General features: G+C 39.1%; 2 protein-coding genes across 2 annotated transcripts; one reads left to right on the top strand and one right to left on the bottom strand.

The window, feature by feature from the left end:
* The first annotated feature begins 165 nt into the window (after positions 1 to 165).
* LOC117828669 (alpha-2-HS-glycoprotein-like) lies at positions 166 to 4155 on the top strand. Its single transcript, XM_034705867.1, has 7 exons — positions 166 to 363; positions 1103 to 1213; positions 1375 to 1459; positions 1656 to 1825; positions 1974 to 2090; positions 3716 to 3793; positions 3923 to 4155. The coding sequence occupies exons 1-7, from the start codon at positions 166 to 168 to the stop codon at positions 4079 to 4081; spliced, it is 918 nt and encodes a 305-aa protein (XP_034561758.1). The 3' UTR covers positions 4082 to 4155.
* A 502-nt stretch (positions 4156 to 4657) lies between these two features.
* sass6 (SAS-6 centriolar assembly protein) lies at positions 4658 to 21770 on the bottom strand. The gene is made up of 16 exons (XM_034674891.1): positions 21550 to 21770; positions 19803 to 19863; positions 18264 to 18343; positions 18044 to 18148; positions 16543 to 16711; positions 16160 to 16237; positions 15087 to 15206; positions 14549 to 14740; positions 12001 to 12195; positions 11079 to 11168; positions 10375 to 10554; positions 8604 to 8685; positions 7190 to 7299; positions 6897 to 6991; positions 6507 to 6595; positions 4658 to 5013 (listed from the first exon to the last, which is right to left on the bottom strand). Exons 1-16 carry the CDS (start codon positions 21609 to 21611, stop codon positions 4961 to 4963), a joined length of 1761 nt encoding a protein of 586 aa, XP_034530782.1. The 5' UTR covers positions 21612 to 21770; the 3' UTR covers positions 4658 to 4960.
* Positions 21771 to 22112: the final 342 nt, after the last annotated feature.

The following is a 22112-nucleotide window of genomic DNA, read 5'->3' as shown; positions in this document are numbered from 1 at the left end:
CCTGCTCTGGGTAAAGTCTCTGTTTGTTCCTCTGGCAGCTCTATGATCTTCATGCTACACCTGCGCTCTCTCCTCCTATTTGCACCCTTTCCCTTCTGTGAACCTGTGCAGTTGTATATAAGTTCCCTAGCAGCAGTAGTTAGCACTGTCTCTTTCCTCTGCACCATGATGGGCTTATCCACTCTGGTGCTGCTGTCCTCAGTGGCCCTGCTTTGCAGCGCTGCCCCAGCTTTGGAGCCAGTAACATGCAGCTTTGAAAACATTAACGCAGCAGCCCGTCTGGCAATGCATCATCTTAACATGTACCATGAGCATGGCTACAGGTTTAGACTCCTTGAGGTCGCTGGCAGCAAAATGGGACAGGTATGGAACCAAAATAAAAAAAAGAACTTCATACATGAACTCATGAACAGGTCCAATTTTGCAATTCTGTTAGTTTGAGCATTAACAGCATCAATTTGTCTAACACACAGGGTATTTTGTATTTAATCATTGTGGGCAGATGGCTGTCTAATATGAGTCTGGTTCTTCTCAAGGTTTCTGCCTTGAAAAAGGAAGTTTTTCCTTGCCACTGTAACAAGCTAAATACTGTGAGGTGCAATGCTCATGGTGGATTAAGATGAGATCAGACTGAGTCCCGTCAGTAAGAGGGGACTGGATCTTACCCTGTCTTGATGATGAGTCTTTATTAATAATCTAACAGAGTACGGTATAGACCTGCTATGTTTGTAACAGTGCCTTGAGATAACGTTTGTTGTGATTTGGCGCTATACAATTAAAGATTGATTGATTGATAATGGAGTACATTCTCTTTCAGCCGGACACTCTGAATCACTGCGTGCCTTATTAGTATCATCTCAGATACACAATTTACTTAAAATGAAGATTATTTAAAACTTTTTGGAACATTTATTTCTCACTATGCACAAAAGTCTCCACAGCCAAAAAAATGTGTCTTAAGTAGTTTGTCGAATGTATTTCTATTTTTTTGGACTGGATTTTAAGCCAGATTAATATCTAGGTTTATAATCAATATTTAAAGCAGAGTCATCATAATACATTGACAACTGATATTAAAGGTTTGCATGGCTCTTGCTTCCAGACTGACACAGGCTGTACTATGGAACTGAATCTGAATCTTTGGGAGACAGACTGCCATACTGTCAACCCCAAACACTTTGAGGACTGTGAGTTCCGTCAAGAGAGTGATCGGGTAAGTGTTAAATGATTTTTTTTTGTTAAAGATAGCTCCTTCATAAGCCTCTTTTACAGGCATCTAAAGTCAATAGTTGGACAAACTGATTTACGTTTTTTTGTCATGGTAATGTGAGGTTTCAACTGTAACATATCATCTCTGTTTCTGTTTCTATGTAGGCAGTTGCAGCCTCCTGCACAGTTCAGATGACTGTAGTATACAGTGACGCCCAAGTCAAGAGTTACAAATGTGTCACAAAAAAAGGTTGGCTTCACTGTATGCAGTCGGAACAAAACAAAACATTTCTATTAGACAGTTTTGCAAATTGTATATTACTAGAGGTTATTAGGATCAAAATAAATAATCCTGAGTTATGAGAAACCTTGAAGTGGAAACAATTAAGAGATTTATTCACGGTGGCACAGCAGGCTCAGTCATAACAACAAATCTGGGTCCGCAGCACTTTCCGACGAAGAAATGGCGATGACCTGCCCTGACTGTCCTCCAATCATCTCACTTACTGACCCACAAGCCCTAAAGGCTGCTCAAGCAGCTGTGAAACAATTCAACTTGAACACCACCAACCAGCACTACTTTGTCCTGAAGGAAGTGGGCCGAACTAAACTTGCGGTCAGAGAACCTTTTATGTTCACATTATTTTAAATGCATGCATGTTTCAAGCCTTAAAGTTTTTTTGCATCCAAAATGTACCCTGTATGCTTGACTGTTTATAAATTGCTCTATAATGGCCCCTGTTCTCTTTCTCCTCCTCTCTCAGTATATACCAGGGGTAGGGATGCGATACTACAGTGAGGTCGCCCTCATTGAGTCTCAATGCCCAATGTTTTCCAGAGTAGTTCCCGAGTCATGCAATCCCTTGTGCAGTGAGAGAGCTGTAAGTACAATTTATGTATACAGAAGCTGCAGATAATTAAAAGCCACATTAAGCCATGTTGTGTGCAGAATCTAAAAGTTAACATATTTTTTAATTGAATTAACTTTTGAAATCAATTTAAGTTTCACTTTGTTCCAATGCAATTATAAACAGAAGACAGGAGAAGATTTACCTTTTAATGACCAAGCTCTGGTTGCAAAGGTTTTTTGGTTTTATTCGGCTGGATGTGTGGACACCCCAAACTATGGAGCACTGTTTGTAAAGTTGAGCACACTGAAAATAACAGTAACAATTCTCCACATTTAGTTCCAAAACATCATAAAAATGTAGAGTGCATTTTTTACTTTTTTTATCACATTTAGGTGTGAAAATATATTTAAGTTACAATCACTGTTAAATGCTAAATCTAAATCTAAATGTTGCATTTTAAAACTAAATCTAAATGTTGATTGTTAATCTAAATGCAAAGCTTCATACTGTAAAGAGATACAGATATCCCAACCATCGTCTGTCAGTACTGACTCCTGCGGGTTACTAGCCGAACTGCCCGCCTTAAAAAATGTTGGAAGGCAGCTTTGGAGGCCATAAAGAGATTTCACAACAATAGAGACAGTACTGACCCAGTCTATGGTACGGACAAGCTAAGTTGCTATTGCTAATGAAGTTTGTATTTGGTATTTCCTCTAGGCAGCAGTGTGAATTTGCATATTAGCTAAATATTTAGGATCGCAGAGCAACATTTAAGATTTAGATTTAATATTCAATTTAATAATCAACATTTAGATTTTACATTTATATCATACAAATATTTTTAGATTTAATATTTAGATTTAACATTTGGACTTATATTTAGCATTTGGATTTAACTGTGATTGTAACTTAAATATATTTTTCACAACAATTGATTGTGAAGAAAAGCACAAATATTGCTCTTAATATAATGAAAAAAAAAGACTTAAAAAGTCACATTTATGACGTTTTTGAGGTAAATGTGGATAGTTGTTTTTTTAAGGGACAGGACAGCTTAAGAGAGGCAGGAAACGTAAGATAAGATAAGATACTCCTTTATTCGTCCCACAAGGGGGAAATTCATGGAGTTACAGCAGCAAAAAAAAAGGTGTACAGTACAAGAATTTAACAAGAATATATATAGAAAAGAAATGTCCATCAGAGACGACAGCTTGGCCATAATTCTCCAGTCAGCCACCACCTCCACAGGGTCCAGGACTGAGCTGGGGGGTAGAGTGGGGGAAGACATGCAGTACATGGTCGCGGCCGGGAATCAAGCCAGTGACCTCTGCGACGAGGGCTATAGCCTCTGTATGTGGGGCGCTTAGACCGCTAGGCCACCAGTGCCCCAAATGTGGCAAATTGTTGTGAATCAAAATGATGAGCTGTATACCAGAAATGTTATTCTGTATATTTCAATCATGAAACTGTACTTTCTAACTTTTGAACCTTGTGCGTGACAAATCCCACTGGTTCTTTCCTTTAAGACAGAACCTCACCCCTACAAATACAGATCTGAAACCATCAATTAGGACTTTGTTGGGGATTTCATTCATTGTTGGTCACTTAAACACCTACGCCTACTAACTCTCACTTTCTCTCTACTCTCTCAAAAGCAACATGCTCTTTGCAAAGCATCTTATTCTGCAGCAAATGGAATTTCTCATTTGGAGTGTGAATACTATCCACCATCGGTAGGTCCAAAATTTAAACACAAAATGTTTATATATCAATTCTGTACCAAATTTTTAACAATCTGCAGGTATATGAAATTTAGCGATGTAGAAATAAATGCTTACTCTTTTTGTCTCTGTGCTCCATAGTATGCTCCTCCACTTGCTTTTGGGGAGCAGGAGCCTGTATGTGTGCCCACTCTTCCTCTGAGCCCCGCTGGTCCTCCTGGCTCACAACCCACATCCAACACCCACCATTGTTCCATGGATTCCAATTCAGCGTTCCATCCAATTTGCCCCTGGCCATAGCTGGACTTCAGACATTTTAAGTGTATGCAAGACAGGTTTAAGGCCTTCCAAAGTACAACAAAACATGTCAAATAAACCACTAAAGGTGTCAATCATTTTGCTACACATTTCATCAGAGTGTGTGTGTGTGTGTGTGTGTGTGTGTGTGTGTGTGTGTGTGTGTGTGTGTGTGTGTGTGTGTGTGTGTGTGTGTGTGTGTGTGTGTGTTTTCTGATATTCCACCTCAAAATGAAGCAGTTCCTGGGTTATGTTGTGTTTTTTTTAAGGATTAAATGTGTGGGTGTGTGAGCAGTGCACCACACAAAATTAAATTAAATCCCTCCCACAAAGCAGCAGCAGGAGAGCTGATTGGTGACTGGTTATGTTAAAACCATATATACCCTCAGTCCCCCCCTGCTGCTCTGTGGAACAGGCATTCATGTTTTTCCATGTGACAATTATTTTTTCAAAAGGTACTATTAGATGGCCCTTAAATGACAAACAACAACTTTCAATCATTGAATTGACCCAATATTAACATTTTGCACATTATTCATATTTGATAGTGGCTCAAAGTTTGATAACACAGACCAAAAATTAATTTAAAGGCAGAGGAATGTTTTAATAAAAACTACACGTCATTTCTGAATTAGGACAAAGAACAAGAACACAATATAAACACTTATGGATGTAAACATTGAGAAAACAAAAATCATTAAATTACAATACCCTCACTATTACACATGAATTAAAATAATTTTACTTGAACAACTAAAAAGACACATCAATAGAAATTACAACATAAATACATTTTCACAATTGATACCTAAAAACAAGCACCGGGAGCTGGAATGAATATCATTCTGTACTCTGGTCATTAAACCTGCTGCCGCTTCTTGTTCATGCTGAGAAGTAAGCAGAAGCTACTGCTGGCTTTGTTCGCTGAGGAAACTCTACAAAAGGAAAAAAAGAAAATGGATCAAAACCTCCATGTCATTACTCTCACCCTCATCCAACACTTCAATCAAAAATACAGCATCTTTGTCCTGCTCATAAAAAGAACATTTGGATTCATTTATTTCAAAGAAAACAACAAACGTTCAACAGAGAGAATGCTTCACTTAGACAACTTTTGACCAGTTTATAACATACATGTTAACCTGCAGTGTAGCAACAAGACAAACGCCTCAGTCATAGTCAATATTTAATTTTCTTTTATACAAGGAGGTTTCTATACATGTTATGATTACGTTAATACAGAGAGATGATCATTACATGGCTACTCAGCATGACAACACACTTGTGCATTCATTCTATATTTACATCTGCCCAAGCATGAATCAGGCAGAGCTACATTAAGACAAGTACTGTGATGTCTGTTAAGGAAGAACAGATTAAAAAACATCTTTTAACTTGGAACCTGTTGGCCCCTACGGCAGTCGGGGCCAACATTTTAGGGCTTTTGGTGCCGCCTGCAGTAAGGGATACAATACTACCTGCCAAGACTTCAATATCTGTCTATGCCAGGGCCAGTTTTTACAACCCTGAAAATAAACATACTTTTTAGACTTACTGTGTAGAAAAAGGACCCTAGAAAAGATTATTGGCTTCACTTTTATATGGATATCTGTTATTAAATATTAATTAAAGCCAAACAGTTTTGGTGATGTTTTTTTTGGATTTAACTACCTAAGACTATGTCCCGCATCTTTTGGTCTTCACACAACTGTTTCCTTTCATACAACCATGCCCTCTGAAATGCTTGCTGACAACTTGGACCACAAACATGAACCTGAATGCATCTGTACCAAGCGAAAACCTCCGGTCTCAAAATATGAAGCCCATGTGGAAGTGTTATAAACTGCAATTCATCGAGAATCCGCTTGAGGCTGGCTGCAGAAACACCGGAAACCACATAGACATGAATGGGAAAAAGACGATCTTTGCAGCATTAATAAACATGTTTACAGCCTGGTTCAAAAAACGGCTTGGCTCTACAAAGCTAATCTCTCTATCGGCACACACTGTACGGGGGGTGAATTTCTTTCTAATGCGACGGCTCAGGAGATATTAAGATTACAAACTTTTGCCCAAATAAGGACATGACTGACTGGACTCTTAGTCAGGAGCACATAGCTGTTTGCTAGGAGGCTCAAACTCTGCCTCTTTACGTCACACTCTGCCTGGTTGAGTTCCACATTTCTAATATGGCTGCCGCCGCTGATTGGCTTCAAAACAGCGCTCAGGAATAGATGGGTGACATCACAGATACTACATCCATTATTTATACAGTCTATGATCTGTACCTGAAATCCAGACCCTAGTAATTACCTCATCTTACCTCACTTGTGTCTCACGCACTAAACATACTGCTAGCCTTGCATTACTAGTGCAGCAAAAACATTAAGAAATAAATTAAAATCCCAAATATGAACATTTTTCTTACCTCTGTGAAGATTAGAGGGCAGTCCATAGATGGGTATGCTATCATCTCTTCTCTCAAAGTACTTTGAATCCAGGCCAGCAGAGTCTCCACTACAGGACAAGAATGAATAAGAAATTGCTTTTCTGTAAGCAATCTAAAAAAATCAAGTCATACTTTGACTTTTTATAGCAGTACATGCAGTTGCACTCGAAAGTATTCAACCCCCATTGGAAATTAGGTTTATTCGCAAAAATTAACAACAACAAATCAAACGAGAACAATTGAAATAACTCAACACAACTAAAGTTTGCAAGTATTTTCTCAAATTTCAACATATAATGCCACTTTTGTGACTATTGCAGTATCAAAATTATTATAAAAAGGGGGTAAAGAAAAAACAAACAAACTCACGTCTGTCTGTTGGATGCTTTCTGTTCAGCAGGAGTAACATCGAGAGCCCCCAGGGAAAACACAGCAGGCTTAACTGACTGGGGATAAAACTGGGCCTGCAAAAAAAGATTCACGGGTGTTTGAGTGGTTTAGTGGTAATAGTTGATGAACATGTGTGTTTGGGTCAATGCATGTCGAACCAAACAATGTGAGGAAAAAAACAAAATCATTTCTATATATCAATTTTGAGTAAGCAAAAGCAGATACCACATTTGACTGTGTATGGCTTTAAGCACTTCATGGGCGTTTCATACCTTCAGTCCAGTTGTTGTGGATAAAACTGACGGATTCTCCAAAGAATCAGTAGACTGCGGCTTTCTGGTCAGCTGTTTCTCATTTAGCTGCTTGTTAAGCCAACTTATGACTGAAACAAAAAAAAAATAAGATGGAGAACAGTGGTGTAAAATAACTGGCAAAACATGAAAGTTGCTTTAAATATCAAACAGATAAAGTGAGAGCTGTGTCTGCGTACTTGGCACAAAGTCTGACATGTTCTCTGTGCGTGTTGGCCTCCGCCAGGGTCGCCCCTTGTCCCCGCTCCTGTTTGTAATTTTATGGACATAAGCTCAAGGCGCAGCCGAGGAGAGGAAGGTCAGTTTGAGGGGGCTCAGAATTTCATCTCTGCTTTTTGCAGACGATGTGGTTCTGTTGGCTTCTTTGAGCTGGGACCTTCAGCAAGCATTGGGGCGGTTTGCAGCTGAGTGAGAAGCGTCTGGGATAAGAGTCAGTACCTCCAAGTGATGGAGTTAAAGAATTCCAGGGTCTTGTTCGCGAGTGGGGGTAAAATGGAGCGTGAGATCGACAGGCTGATTGGTGCTATGTCAGCAGTCATGCAGGCGTTGTGGTAAAGAGGGAGCTGAGTTGGGAGGCAAAGCTTTCAATTTACCAGTCGGTGTATTTTCCAACCCTCACCTATGGTCATGAGCTGGAGGTCCTGACTGAAAGAATAAGATCAAGGATACAAGCAGCTGAAATGAGTTCCCTCCAAAGGTTGGCTGGGCTCAGCCTTAAGTTTGATTGATACTTCTGCGTCGCCCCCACGCAGCAAGGGCTGACACAGACATGAGCACCACATACTTGTGCATGTCGAAGTGTCCGTGTCGCGCAGCAATTCTACCCCAAAACGCTTGAGGGCAGTGCGGTCTCTCTGAAAATAGACGCCACGGACATACAGTCATATGAAGTGAAGGCTTAGGCTACAACATGTGGACTTACTGCAACAAGAGGAAATATTTCAGACTCACGGTGTCCAGTTTTCTGCCTACATGTGTAAGTGGTTTCAGAAGCGTAAACGGGACATAATTAGTCTGGTGGAAGAGACAAAAAACGCTTGTTGAGACCTGTCACTCAGCCGCAGCCCCAACCTGAGCATCTCCGCTATGCACAACACCTTTAGCCAACTGATTCACATCGAAGCGTGCTATGAACGTGTAACACCTCCCTGAGAGCTGAATGAAACTTGAGACCACATAATGTTTGTTCAGTGAAGGAGGATGCATTTTTGTCCAATAGTTTGATTTTTGAAAAGTATACTGTTGAGGGCAGGGCAAGGGAACAGAAGAAATACTTGGTTGAAGCATACTTTTAACTACAATTGATTGAGGGGACTGTTTTTTTCTATCATAATATTGTCCATTCATCATTTCAACGAGAGACCAACTTCCTTACCATTTTCATTGGTTTTTAACACTTCTTTGCTTTCATTAAGCTTCTGCATTGTCGACTCCAGCTGCTCCTTTAGTTTTGAAACCTGTAACATACAAATGTCATATTGTTATCAAGTTCATGCCAACTCAATCATTGAATTAAAACTGCATCGGCCTAGTAAGCTACCTAGTCTGTAATCAGATGTCAGCACAGCAGTGCCCTACAGTGGTGCTTTTGTATAGGCTCCTGTATCAAACCAGGGTGCGTGGTACTACTACTGTGGTAGTGTAGCAGGCTGAGGTCTGCTGATACTCATGACCCCTATGCCTGTGATCGAGTGCTTGCATTGCTGTTTGGTTGTTTTGCTTTACAATGATTACCATTTGGCTGGCTGTATGAAATCAAGTTCTCTAGCTCATCAGATGTAGAACAAACCACAAATAAATGATTGCAAAGACAGGGCTGCATAGTGAACGCAAATCATACATCTGAATTTGGTTAAAAAAGTGAACATAGAAGAAAGACTGACAAAGAGTAAAGCATATCATTTTTGTTGAAGAGTCCATTAAAAACTTAAAAATGGAAAAGCTTTAATTTTAACCATACAAATATCTATTATTGAAAACTGTATTTCAGTAACTTTAGTCAGAAAACTAAAAGAATCAAAATAAAATAAGAGTTTGTTCTACAGTTAGCAGAATTTGTGGACAATTACTGTCCTATTATTATCTTTCTTTGATGACATATTGTCTTTTTAAAGGGGGTCTAAATGAATTACAGCAATTTGCTAAACGTATTAATGAATAAGACTCCGACATGCCTTCTATAGAATCCACTTTCTGGACATGTGTGTTGAATGTATGCCTGCCATGTTATGTACCACTTTATACAAAAAGGACCGAGATCGTAACGCCTGTCTACTAGCAAGTAGTTACCACAACCCTAAAACAAAGTCTACCAAAAAGCCAGTTCTTCAGACTTAAGCTAAGTTGTCATACCTATAGACTGTTAATCCAAACATTATTCAGTCATTGGTCTAATGGAGGATTTCACTGATAAATTAGTGGAAATGAAACAGGCTTTTAGAACAGGGTTATATAGTAAAATGCGCAGAGGGGCCAGATCATATACTATAGCATTACAAAAATCAAGAAATTAACTGTGACAAAATAATCCTCCACATAAAGAGAAAAATAAATATTCAGTCATGCTTAGCACAACATACAGTCCCAACAGTTACGGATTGAGCTCAGTAATTAAAACTATTCTCAGACCCAGCAATATCCACTCATTTAATAGTACCATCATTATAGGAGAGATGGTATGGACATGCTGTTTCAATCAATCAATCAATCAATCTTTTTTTGTACAACGCCAAATCACAACAAACGTTATCTCAAGATGCTTTTACAAACATAGTAGGTCTAGACCGTACTCTATGTTAAATTATTAACACAGACCCAACAACAAGACAGGATACGGCTGCCCAACATGAGTCTGGTTCTGCTCGAGGTTTCTGCCTGTTAAAAGGACGTTTGTCCTTGCTGCTGTAATTAGCTTAATACTACAAGGTGCAATACTCATGGTGGATTAAGATGAGATAAGAGAGGACTGGATCGTATCCTGTCTTGATGTTGGGTCTTTGTTAATAATATAACATAGAGTATGGTCTAGACCTGCTGTGTTTGTAAAAATAAAACTAAACGTTTGCTGTGACTTGTACGTATGGATTAAAAAAAGCTGAAAGATCTAAATGCAGTATGTCTGTGGGTTGCATGATTCAAAGACATACCTGTTCATCCCTGGTTGTGAGCTGCTGCTGAGCACTCACGAGACTCTTTTCAACATTGTGAAGTTTTTCTGATGTTTCCTGGAGAACCTTCTCCTGTGACACAGTCACTGTGTTTTTGATTTTTAGTTTTCCAACTAGACCTCGAACTTCACCCTGCAGCTTCTTAATGATACCATTAGCCTGGACAGAAACAACATAAAAAGAGGGTGAGGCATTGAACTCGACAACAAAACATAAAGGCACAACGTTTTTAAAGAACATTTTCAACCAACAGTACCTTCATAGAGGTATGATATACTTCAGGAGTTTTGTATGAGATGCATGTATCAGATATTTAATGGTCAAATCTTTCTCTGGGGGTGTGTGTGCCCCTGGACCCCATGGGTGACTTTTCACACTTGAAGGCAATCTGTAGGAAACTGCATTCCCACTTATCACTTCCAAGAAAAGTAGCAGCTACAGGTGCATGTTTATATGTAAAAGTCTAGTGAGCTCAACTAATTCATTCATTCAATTTCTGTAATGCCTCTTATAGGGAAAAAAAGAGTGATTTCTGGGTTATTGTTTCAAAAATGTATGACTCTCTTACTAGTAATAGCCACCATATACTCAATGAAAAAATTGGTCCAGAGGTAAAAATCTACAGAGCCTACACTTGTTCCAGTTTCTTTCCTCTATTCTGGCAGAATGCAGGCTCTACATACCTTTATCAGCTCCTCAGACAGTGACTTTACAGTAGCTTCAAGTTTTCGTATATGAAGTTCTTTACTTTCGGCATTTTCTTCAATTGATTCCTAGAAAACAAATAACATGTCAAAAACAGTGTAAAAAAAACTTGAGGGAGATTCTGTATATCTGTCTTAAGCACTATTTGCTCTAGATAAGTATGACCAGGGGACCTGTGGTCATTTTTGAAAAAAAACATTTTTCTCATTGTTGCAGCCAAAGATACTATGCAAGTTGCCATGTTTTAAGGCTTTAGTTTCATCGCTTGTAGTTGATTTATGTCAATTGATTTATGCCCATTAAAAGGAATTTTTTCCTTGCTGCTGTAACTAGCTCAATACTGCGAGGTGCAATGCCCATGGTGGATTAATATGAGATAAGATCGAGTCCCGTTAGTAAGAGGGGACTGGATTGTATCCTGTCCACAGACTGTATAAAATATGGACGTATGATCCGTGACGTCATCAATCTGTTTCTGAAGTGCTGTTTGAGGCCAATCGTCGGCGGCAGCTATATTGCTGCTGTAGACCTGCTTGTAAAAGCGTCTTGTTGTGATTTGGCGCTAATAAAGATTGATAGATTGATGTGCGAGATGGGCCAGCCCTTAGAGTCAAATTTGTCACAACGCACATCAAGAGTGTTTTATACTTGCAGAGCTCACACAATAGAAGTCTCTTTGAATGTATTCGGCTGCCTGCGATGAAGGCTCACTTCTAAACTGACAGGCTCCACACTATCCTTTTTTTGCTACATTCTCCCTTTTCCCTACTTTGACTTTGCACCTCACTAGTAAACATTTATCATTTTCCATTATTATCTGAAGAGTGTTGTTTTCTTTTAACATTGTCACGACTTTTCTGATGATGAAGTAAAGCACACATTTGAAGCTGCAGCTCTAACCTTCTGCTGCTGAGTGGCATCGAGCACTTCTTTGGTGCGGCGCATAAGCTGCTCCTTATCTTTGACCTCCTGTTCAAGAACAGCCACTCTCATCTGCAGCTGGCTCACCAAGCGCTCCTTCTCATGGACCTCTGTGTCTAGAGTGCTGTTCTCCCTCCTCAGAGACAGGACCTGCTGCTTTGAATGCTGGCACTCCTACACAGATAAAAAGATAATAATCAAACAAAAGTGGCAATCAGTTATCAGTATTTAAATATTATGTTATATTATTATAATGTCCTGCATTAAAGCATTTCCTTGACTCAAGCAGGGGTTATTTAGAGCGATGGCTTGTATGATATTAAACAAATGCCATTCATTGTCATAAAGTCAATCAGAAAGACATAAACTTCTTCTGTTGCATTTTTACCAAAATAATGTATGTCATCCTAATCTGTGTTTTTTTCACTACACACACAACAAACAAGGATTTCCAGGAAGCAATCATTTTAAACCTCTGTGTTTCTATATTTGCTTTATAAATGTGTGTGTATCTGAGACCTGAATAGGAACACGGGATACCGGATAGATAGAGAGAAGTCTCAAAATGAGTCTGTCATGGGTAATCCACTTGTTCTTTCTGATCCTGCAGTTTGAGTGAGAGTGAACTGATGATCAATTGAAGTTATTTGTATATGTGTCAGGATTTTGGAGACAATTTAAACAATTTCTCATAAAACACAAAGGTTGATTCCCCCTAAGGCTCAACATTAGGCCAGCTGATTTTTAGTCTGTTTATTAATCATTTGCCTGAAAGCTGTCCGGGGTTGTCAGCTCTATGCTGACGATACAGTCTTGTATGCTTCAGCAAAGACACCAAACAAGGCAATTGAGAGACTTTCATCACATACGGATGAGGTATGTAAATGGCTTTATCAAAAGAAGCTCACTCTGAACATGAAAAAGACAGATTCAATGTGCTTTTCCATAAAAAAAAACAACATATACAGAAAAGCACAGTGTAAAAGTTCACGGAGAAGGAATTGTGATGGTAGATGAATTCAAGTTTTTAGATGTAGCTCTGAACTCCAGACTCAAATTTGACAGCTTAAGCTTTATATTCATGCAATGATTTTTTCACATAGGTCTTATTGTGTCACATGCCAAGCTCCCTTGGCCGTGATTAAACCTGTGGCATCCATAGACTGTATATAAAAATGGACGGTATATAAAAATGGACGTCATCTCGCTCGGCTCGAAGTGAGGTTGCCACAAAAACTGCTCCCCCTGGTGGCTGGCTGCAGCATAGGTCAAAAACTGTCTCCCCCACTCATTTGAATGGGGCAAAAAATAAATACACGTTTCTCACATCCGTATCCTGTGGTGATGTGTAGTTATCATTTGACTGTTTTGTGTTTAAGGCTTCTTTTTTCTGAAAAGTTTCTTTTTCATTAGTTCTCAGGCGTTAAAAAATTGGGTTTTACTTCCGGATTCACTTTGACTGACAGCTGCTGTAGAGAGAAACTCCTTAGGACCTCGGGACGGTAGGCTGTAGGGCAGAGCTTGTTACTGTGGAAACACAAATACCCTACTGCGCAGACTCTGGCTGCAGAAAATATACAAGATGTCAGCTTTCTGGAATGGGATATTTTGGCTTCAAAACCGCACAATGGGAAAGGCGGAGTGACGCTGTCCATTATATATACAGTCTATGATTGCATCTCTGTATAACCAAGCCTTAATATCCAAGCCTTAGACAATGGATAAAAAGCCCAGGAGATGGCATCACTGCCAAATACTGAAGCAGTATAACCTGCTCAGTTTTGGTAATTTTATTAAATTCTCATGCCTGAAACTCATTTTAAATATTTGCAAAACTTAGTACTAGAAATTGTATGCAAATCTGTCACCAGGCAAAATAGCATTAGGAACACCCGGGGCACAACTAGTGGCAATTGTAAAATCGCACACCATGAGACCTCCCTGGGGCAGTCTGCTTTTTCTATAAAAGGCTCTCAAATGTGGAACACACTACCAATGGAAATACAACTAACACAATTATGCAATTTGCATTGTCCCTATCAAATAAACTATATACATAAATATAAAATATCCGAATCACAATAGGGAATCTGTAGTGTCCAACTCACTTACCAGTATGTGGAGATTTAAGTAGAGTTCCAGCTCTTTGCTCAGTTGTCAGACTTGTTATTTGAACACTGTTAACCCTTTCATGTCAATGTTTTAAGCCACATTGGGCAATTACGTTAAGAAAAACAGCTCTCACAGCTAAACTCAGCACTAAGTAGCAGGCAGACAGAGTTAAAGACTAGTCAACAAAGAGAGGCTTTGAGCAGCTGGAGAGCCAAATATTTTCCACAGGAGTCAATAACCCAAGCTTCACAGTATATATTGGAATACACTGCAAAGTGGCCAAATGAGGGTAACTGTTGAATTTTCTGACATTTCAGTACGGTATGGCTGAGTTGGGTTTTTTTTAACTTGTGATTGCTGCCCTCAAGTGACCAAAAACCAATGAATCAGTCATCCAGTAATCTCGTTTCCCTACCTCCTCTGCACCCACTAGTTTTATTTTCAGGTCTCTGATGACAGACTCATTCTTGTATTTCCTCTCCGTCAGCTCTTTGCAGGATGTTTCCAGCTCTGTCACTTTGCTGTGTAGCTGCTGGCTGCTCTTCTTATGAGTAGTCTCCAGTTCCTGGCGGAGCTGCTCCGTCTGCTGCTGGAGCCGGCTCTGTAACTGGATAATAATAAATATGGACCAATTAAACATCACTAACTTCAACTTTTCTGACTCCTTCAGTGTAATGCACCTCTTTGCTGCTGATTGATGTTGATGAATATGTTACTGACAAGTGAGGACTCCAAGGCAATCACATAATTGGGAATATCACAAAACAAAGAATTGGTCTCTTATGGAAATAAAGATAGGAAGATGTTTGTTTGATCACACTGGCAATCCATGTGTAGAAACGACATGACTCATTTGAAACCTACAGCTAGGGTACTTTTTGAAAAATCAATTCTTCATCATATCATGTTCTTGAACACAAACAGAAACACAGTCCAGTGCAGTTGAGCCTTACCTCTGAAGCCTTTTCCCTTTCTGACTGCAACTCCTGAGTATGACGGCTGGACAGACAGCTGCTCTGACTCGTCCATTCTGAACGCAGTTTGTCCAACTCTTTAGTTTTCTCAGAAAGGGTCTGTTAAGAAAAAAAAAAGACATATTGAAATAAGCAGTGCTCCACTCAAATAACAGTATTTTCTATCTTAAACCTTGTTCAATTAATGAACACTAAGTTTTTTTAATATTTAAGAACTATTTGTAATATAGTAATATATATCTGTATTTCTAAGTAGCTCGTTCACTGACAGACTTCTTCACCCGCGGTGTCTCACGGAGAGATACCGCAGGTCTTTTCTTCCTGCAGTGGTCAGACTATATAACCAATAATATATATATATGTTGTACGATATGCTTATTTTTTACCTCTTGTAATTGTTACTTTATAGGCTCTTGTTTGCTTTATATATTTTTTGCACTGTCTACTTTGCTACTGTGACACTTGAATTTCCCCGTTGTGGGACGAGTAAAGGACTATCTTATCTTATCTTATCTTATCTTACATCTACTGTACTTCAAATGTCCTTTTAACAGGCAGAAACCTCGAGCAGAACCAGACTCATGTTAGACAGCGATCTGCCTCGACCGAGGTGGGGTTGGAAAGAGGGATAGAGGAGAATAAGAGAGAGAGCAATGATAGTGATACATATTTCATATGAGCAAAGAATTTAGACCACACTGATTGGTTACAGAGAGAGAGAGAATGAACTTGCAAACATGTGTAACTGACCTTCTTTCTAACATAAGAGTTTTCGAGTTGATCTATTCCCCCTGCTTTACCGCTGTATTCAGGCTCTATTTCTGGCTTTTCTGTTATTACTTCTTCCCCCTTTTGTCTTTTGGTGTCTTAATGTATGCAGGTTTGGGGGGGCATGTACTGGCTGCTTAATGCTTATACATCTTTTTAAGTCTGTGTATTTAGCTACCAATCAGTTATCTCCAATAACATTGGCTTTAGATATTTTCTAGATGTACAGTTTCCATGTCAAATTAAGTCCCTTACATGGACCCAAATCCTCCGACAATACACACCTGTTGAGCATAACTCAGCTGTCTGGATAGGTCATCTTCAGTCTTTTTGAGCTTCATCTCTAGGGTCTGTTTTTCTGCCTGAAACAAAGATACCCAAATGTTATTGTACTTTAAACTTAGGCTTGAATTTTTCCAAAAATATGAGTTACCATCACATTTCATTCTCGGCTCAATTTGCTGAAAATGTTTACACACTTTACAAGCTGTCTGTAAGGCAAACAGAACTATGTGTATAAAAGCTCTCTGCATAGTTTGGACTGATGTCTGCCCTAGCAGTACTTAACTAGAAAACCAGTTAATCAGATAAACTCCAGTCTTACAAGCCAAAACTCTTTTCAAATGGAACATAGTCATTTTGATTTAAGCAAAAATAAAAAGTCAACCTTTAGAGAAGAGAGACACACTGCCAGATAGTCTTTAACATCTTTGTCAGATCCTTGGGCAAGCCGTAAAAACAGGTGGTTCAGGTGTTTGAATGGGTTGGTTTCCACAACACTGAAGTTTGCAGGGCCTTCAAGCATCTGAGTCTGGCATGACAACTGCAGAAGAAACCTGTGAAAAAAGGCAATATACAGATGATCAGTGATTTGGTTTTACTGTGGTACATTATAATGACAGATGTCACTAGTTTTTCTTCCCATCACATGTAACTAGTTCTGTGCTATTCTGTGTTTACAACCATGCAAAAATGCTAACTGTTGGATAGAGGTCTAGGTACATGCCAACTGACATGTGGACAAAAAACCGGTTGGGCTTATTTTTGATTCAGGAGGGACATGTTGTAAACAGATAGCAATGCAAACTTTGAATTATGGCTAATATGCACTCTTTAATGTTAGTATTATTTCACACTTCATTTTGTTGCCTCTATATATTGAACACCGTGCATCAACTGTTTGTCACACAACAGACGCAACTCGGTCAAGGTAGATGGCTGTCTAACATGAGTCTGGTTCTGCTCGAGGTTTCTGCCTGTTAAAAGGAAGTCTTTCCTCCCTGCTGTAACTAGCTAAATACTGTGAGGTGTAATGCTCATTGCTGGTGGATTAAGGTGGGTCTCTGTTCATAATTTGACATTGAGTATAATCTAGACCTGCTCTGTTTGTTAAAGCGTCTTGAAATAACGTTTGTTGGGATTTGGCGCTATACAAATAAAGATTGATTGATTGATTGATTGGTTGATTGATTGATTGATTGATTGATCGAACATGTAGGTCTGGTATGTTCAAAATCACATGTTTTTTTTCCATACGTCACATGGTATGACGCCAAAATAAAAGATACTAAAATATGCAACCATATGCATACCCCAATCTTTTCAGGAGTTTTCAACCAATCAATAGTTATCCAAGTCAGATACTCTCACCATTATTGCTGTTAAAGCCTCTAGTAATCCAAATCAACAAAAACGTTCTAACTATGATATTCAAAGTCATATGTACAAACTATTATAAAGATAAAAATATTAGATCTGAACTTTATTCCATTTTCAAATATTCTCAGTCAAGTGATAACATTCTGACGCTAGATTAAAGAAGGCAGGTGTAACTTGGGTATTTATTACGACATGATTATCGAACCAATCATAAAGAGTCACGCCCACACATGTTCAACAGAACCACTCTGCACCAGCTCAGTTCGTCTCCTGACGTCAGAGCAAACACCTCTCTGCGTCGCCTTTGCTGTTAGCTTGTTTGCTTTTCACATGCTGCCTGTAATCTGTCTGTATAGCTATGTCTCTGCTCTTTGCACCACTGTTCTGGTGTGGGCCACAATTACTTGGACAGATACAAACAAAGAGAACTTGTTGAAAAGTCCTGAACTGAGATCATTTAATTGTTGACAGCGATGTTAGTGGGTGGTTCGTGAGAGTGTTCTTCATACCTTGGATTATCTGACTCTTGTTCCCCATGGCACAGATTGAGTAGGTCAATAAATTTCTGAGGAAATGATGCAAAGTCTATCAGAAGTCCCTGTTGGACTTTCAAACTACAGGAAAAAATGACATAAAAAGAAACATCAGTGAGAGTTCATGGAAGCTTGTTTATGACATCCACTGTTACATAATGCTTGTTGTTATTGAGACAAAGAAGCTGTTGCTTACCTTTGGAAATCTTCTTCTGATATAAAGAGGTTGAAGAGAAAATAAGGATCTTTATCATCTGTTAGCTTAACTAGAAGATCCTAACACAGGAAAAATACAAAGACAGTTAGTCACCAGAAACAAAGCCACTGTTTATGAAAATTACACAATAATTACAAAGACTTGAACATAAAATGCTCGGGGAGAGAGGGGAAATGAATAGGTTTGGGGCTGAAGGCAACTGTGAGCCACTCTGGGTTTGTACTGATCTTTGGGACACCTGTGTAAAAAGGCAAGTTTATTTTTAAAGTACCATTCATACAAAGAGCAATTCAAAGTGCTCTATAGTTAAAAAAACAAACAAAAACAGTAACAATCAACAAAAACACACAGCAAACACTTACATTATTTTAAAAGTATTTCAATTTCATGATCCTATTCAGTTCAGAGGATGTTCGGTTTGTGCGGTCAACTATATTGAATCCGCTCTCCCTCTCTCCTTCTAACTTAACAGACATACTGAATAGTGTTGGTTCTGTTTTTAATTGGCAAGGATTAATTATTATAAATAATCAGCACCCTTCACTGTCCCGCCGGACACAGGATCACAACTGATCTTGTCTTCACCGAAATTAACCCTTTAATTCATCAATTCATCTCGGAGCGTCTTCTCAAGGATTAAGACTCACAGACTGAATCTTTTCTGTTTCGAGCTGCAGAACGAGCTCAGACCTCTTGACACCCTGCAGGGTGGCCAACAGCCCAACAACATCCGATTGTAAAATATGACATTAAAATGTAAAATATGACATTAAACAAACATAAGCATTAAATCAAGAAACTCCTTCAGAGAGAGGCTCATTGGATCCACTACCTGCAGACTGAGTCTCCTAGAGGCTTAAATGAGGAGGTTTCTTTATCCTGTTTCTTGTGACATTTATTTATTTGTCTTTGGTATTTTGATGACCCACATTGCGATGACAGTAGAGGTTGTCGGGGGGGGGGGGGGGGGGGTATTTTTTGGTTATCTTTGTGGTTTTTGTGCATTCTTGAGTCTGGAACAGCAATGAGGTGTTTTATTGGCCCGATATTGTTATTTCTTGGTTATATCTTTTCAATTCCATGGTTCAGGTTGGTTTTTATAACCGACTGTTTTTTAGTTTGACCATTTTATGCATTGTTTTTTCTTTGTGCAGTCTACAATGACCACAGAGGCTTGTATTGTGACTGACTGTTCCATTTATGTATTTGTTTATTTTCGGCTCCTGTGTTGTTATGCTGTTGATTGTGATTTATCACTTTTTGTTATGTCCTGTTAACTCAAGTTGTTATAATTTTGTGTTATTTTGTCACGTTGTTTTTTTCTGTGGTTTCTCACCTGGCGATTTACGCTTATAAATGAGACACACCCACCTTGTTGGTGAGACGCTGATGAAAGCTTAGGGCGGAAACACATTTGTTTCTTTGAGCTGCTGTCTATTTCTTCTATGAAAGTTTTGTACTTAAAAAAAAAAACATTGAGAAAAACAGAATAAGCATCGAGGAAAAACTCCTACTCACCCTTTTGTGTACTGGATTTGATGTTTGTTGCAGTTCAATGGTGACACGGATATTAGCTTTCCTGTAAAATGCAAACTGTTAAATCAAGCAACTAACAACCTTGCTGTTAAGAATAAAAACTATAAACAACTGTATGTTGCAAAATATTTCATTGTTTGGGAACAAACAGATGAACAATGTCATAAGAGGAAAAAGAAGTAGTACTTTTCTTATGTCTAAATGGGTGCAGCTTGGTTAATTTTCTAAAAAGTGATGATGTGACATATATGGTCAAAAATGAAATCTACACTGTAACTAAGTGTCTCAACTTGACCTTATTAGAACAACAACATTTAATACTCTTTCCAGCACTGATGCCATTTTTAAGTATCTTCTAAAAAGACACATCTATGGAAGGATGATATGAATGCATGAGAAGCTGCCAGGGCTTCACTTGCTACCAGTTCTGAAGGAAATTATATCTCAAACAACTAATTGAGAACATCTTATATGTCACACTGGTCTGATTGGGCCAACAAAGACAAGCTATGAAATATTGGGACATGATACAATGTTACAATGTCATTTATCAGACGCTTTTATCCAAAGCGACGTACATACGAGAACAAGAACAACACAAGCAAAGATCTAGACAAGAGGAAACAAGATCAGTACGGGTAACAAAGTGCTTCAAGTCCATTTGGGCGCAGGTACTGCCAAGCAGTGTAAAGGCAATGCACAAAGTAAATAAGGAATTTCTTTGTTTTTTTCTTAATTAAAATAAGGAACATCTACAATGAAGCAACAAAACCATTTAAGACCTTCCATTATCATCATCAACAATTAACATCAACACAATAATGACCAAAGTACCAAGTGCTGGGTCACTCCAGAGCTGAACACAGATCCCCATAGTAGAGCAGGACAGTGTGAGTCAACTGTAGCTGGACAACATGATCTGCCACTGGGGACAACAGTGGAGAACAGTCTAGCTAAGTGCATAGTGCTTCCTAAAGAGCTGGGTCTTTAGCTGGCTTTTGAAAGCAGAGAGGGACTCTGCAGATCGAATGGAGTTGGCCAATTCATTCCACCATTTAGGGACAACAGAAGAGAAGAGTCCAGCTAGTGATTTCTTTCAGAGGCTGAGCGTAGCAGGCAAGAAGAGTTGTAGACCTGGATGAGGGGTTCCATGTAAACTGGAGTGGCTTTGGTTAGTGCTTTGTAAGTCATGATTAGAGTTTTGTATCTGATGCGAGCTGCAACTGGAAGCCAGTGTAGCGAAATGAGCAGGGGAGTGACATGAGCTGTCTAAGACTGCTGGTTGAAGACCAGACGTGCTGCTGTGTTCTGGATCATTTGCAGAGGTTTAACTGTGCATGCAGGGAGGCCTGCCAGTAGAGAGTTACAGTAGTCAATGCGTGACATTACAAGAGCTTGAACCAGGAGCTGTGTTGCGTGTTGTCAGGTAGGGTCTGATTCTCTTGATGTTATAGAGGCATAGCTGGTATTAGTTCCTGTTGTACTGATTTACATGAACTACTATGTACTGGAGGCTTCCTCTGTCCCATCACAAACGTATGCATGTTATCAATACAGTTGAGACCTAGCTAACAAACTGTCTGTATCTAAGACGTATGAACGTAAACACGTAAATTAACAATAACATTATCGTGTTTGTACACCTACGCTAGGTACATGTTACATTCAGAGATCTCTTCGGTGTAACTTGAAGTGAAAGCAGGTGATGATGAGTAACCTCAGCTCTTACCTTTCTTCACTGTCCCTGCACCTGACGTAAACTTGTAACACTTTGCTGAAGAGAGTCTCCATGGTGTTTTAACAAACCAAAGAGCTCTGAAGGAAAGAAAGGCACAAACAACCCTTAAGTTGATAATACTGAAAGGGTTTCTTCCAGTAAACAAAGTGTTTGTTGTTAGTTTTAATTTGCCGCTTTGCTCCCGCCAACCGAATCGCCCTGGAAACGGAAGAAGACGTATTTATCTCTTCCTGTCGTAAAAGCGCAAACAAATACACAATGCTACTTAGCGCCCCCTGTCGACTGGGAGGACAATGGTTTGAGTGGATAATTGATTATATTGAATAGACCGAAAAAGACTGACCTCGCACCTTCTTTATAAGGCTTAAAGTCAGACTTGTGAACCCTCTACCCAAGTGTGTCCTCTACACTTTACTGCTGTGACAGCAAATACAACTGCACTTTTCTTTCCAACATGCTGGTGTTGCTTGTCTTTTTTACTACAGGCTTTTAGGTTATGTTTTTATGTATTATTTTTAAATTATAGGGTCTATTATTCTAAAAAAAAAAGATAT

This window comes from Notolabrus celidotus, chromosome 2, assembly GCF_009762535.1.
Source record: "Notolabrus celidotus isolate fNotCel1 chromosome 2, fNotCel1.pri, whole genome shotgun sequence".
NCBI lineage: Eukaryota > Metazoa > Chordata > Actinopteri > Labriformes > Labridae > Notolabrus > Notolabrus celidotus.
Note: the sequence above shows the minus strand (reverse complement) of the source record. Positions and strands in the feature narration are given on the sequence as shown.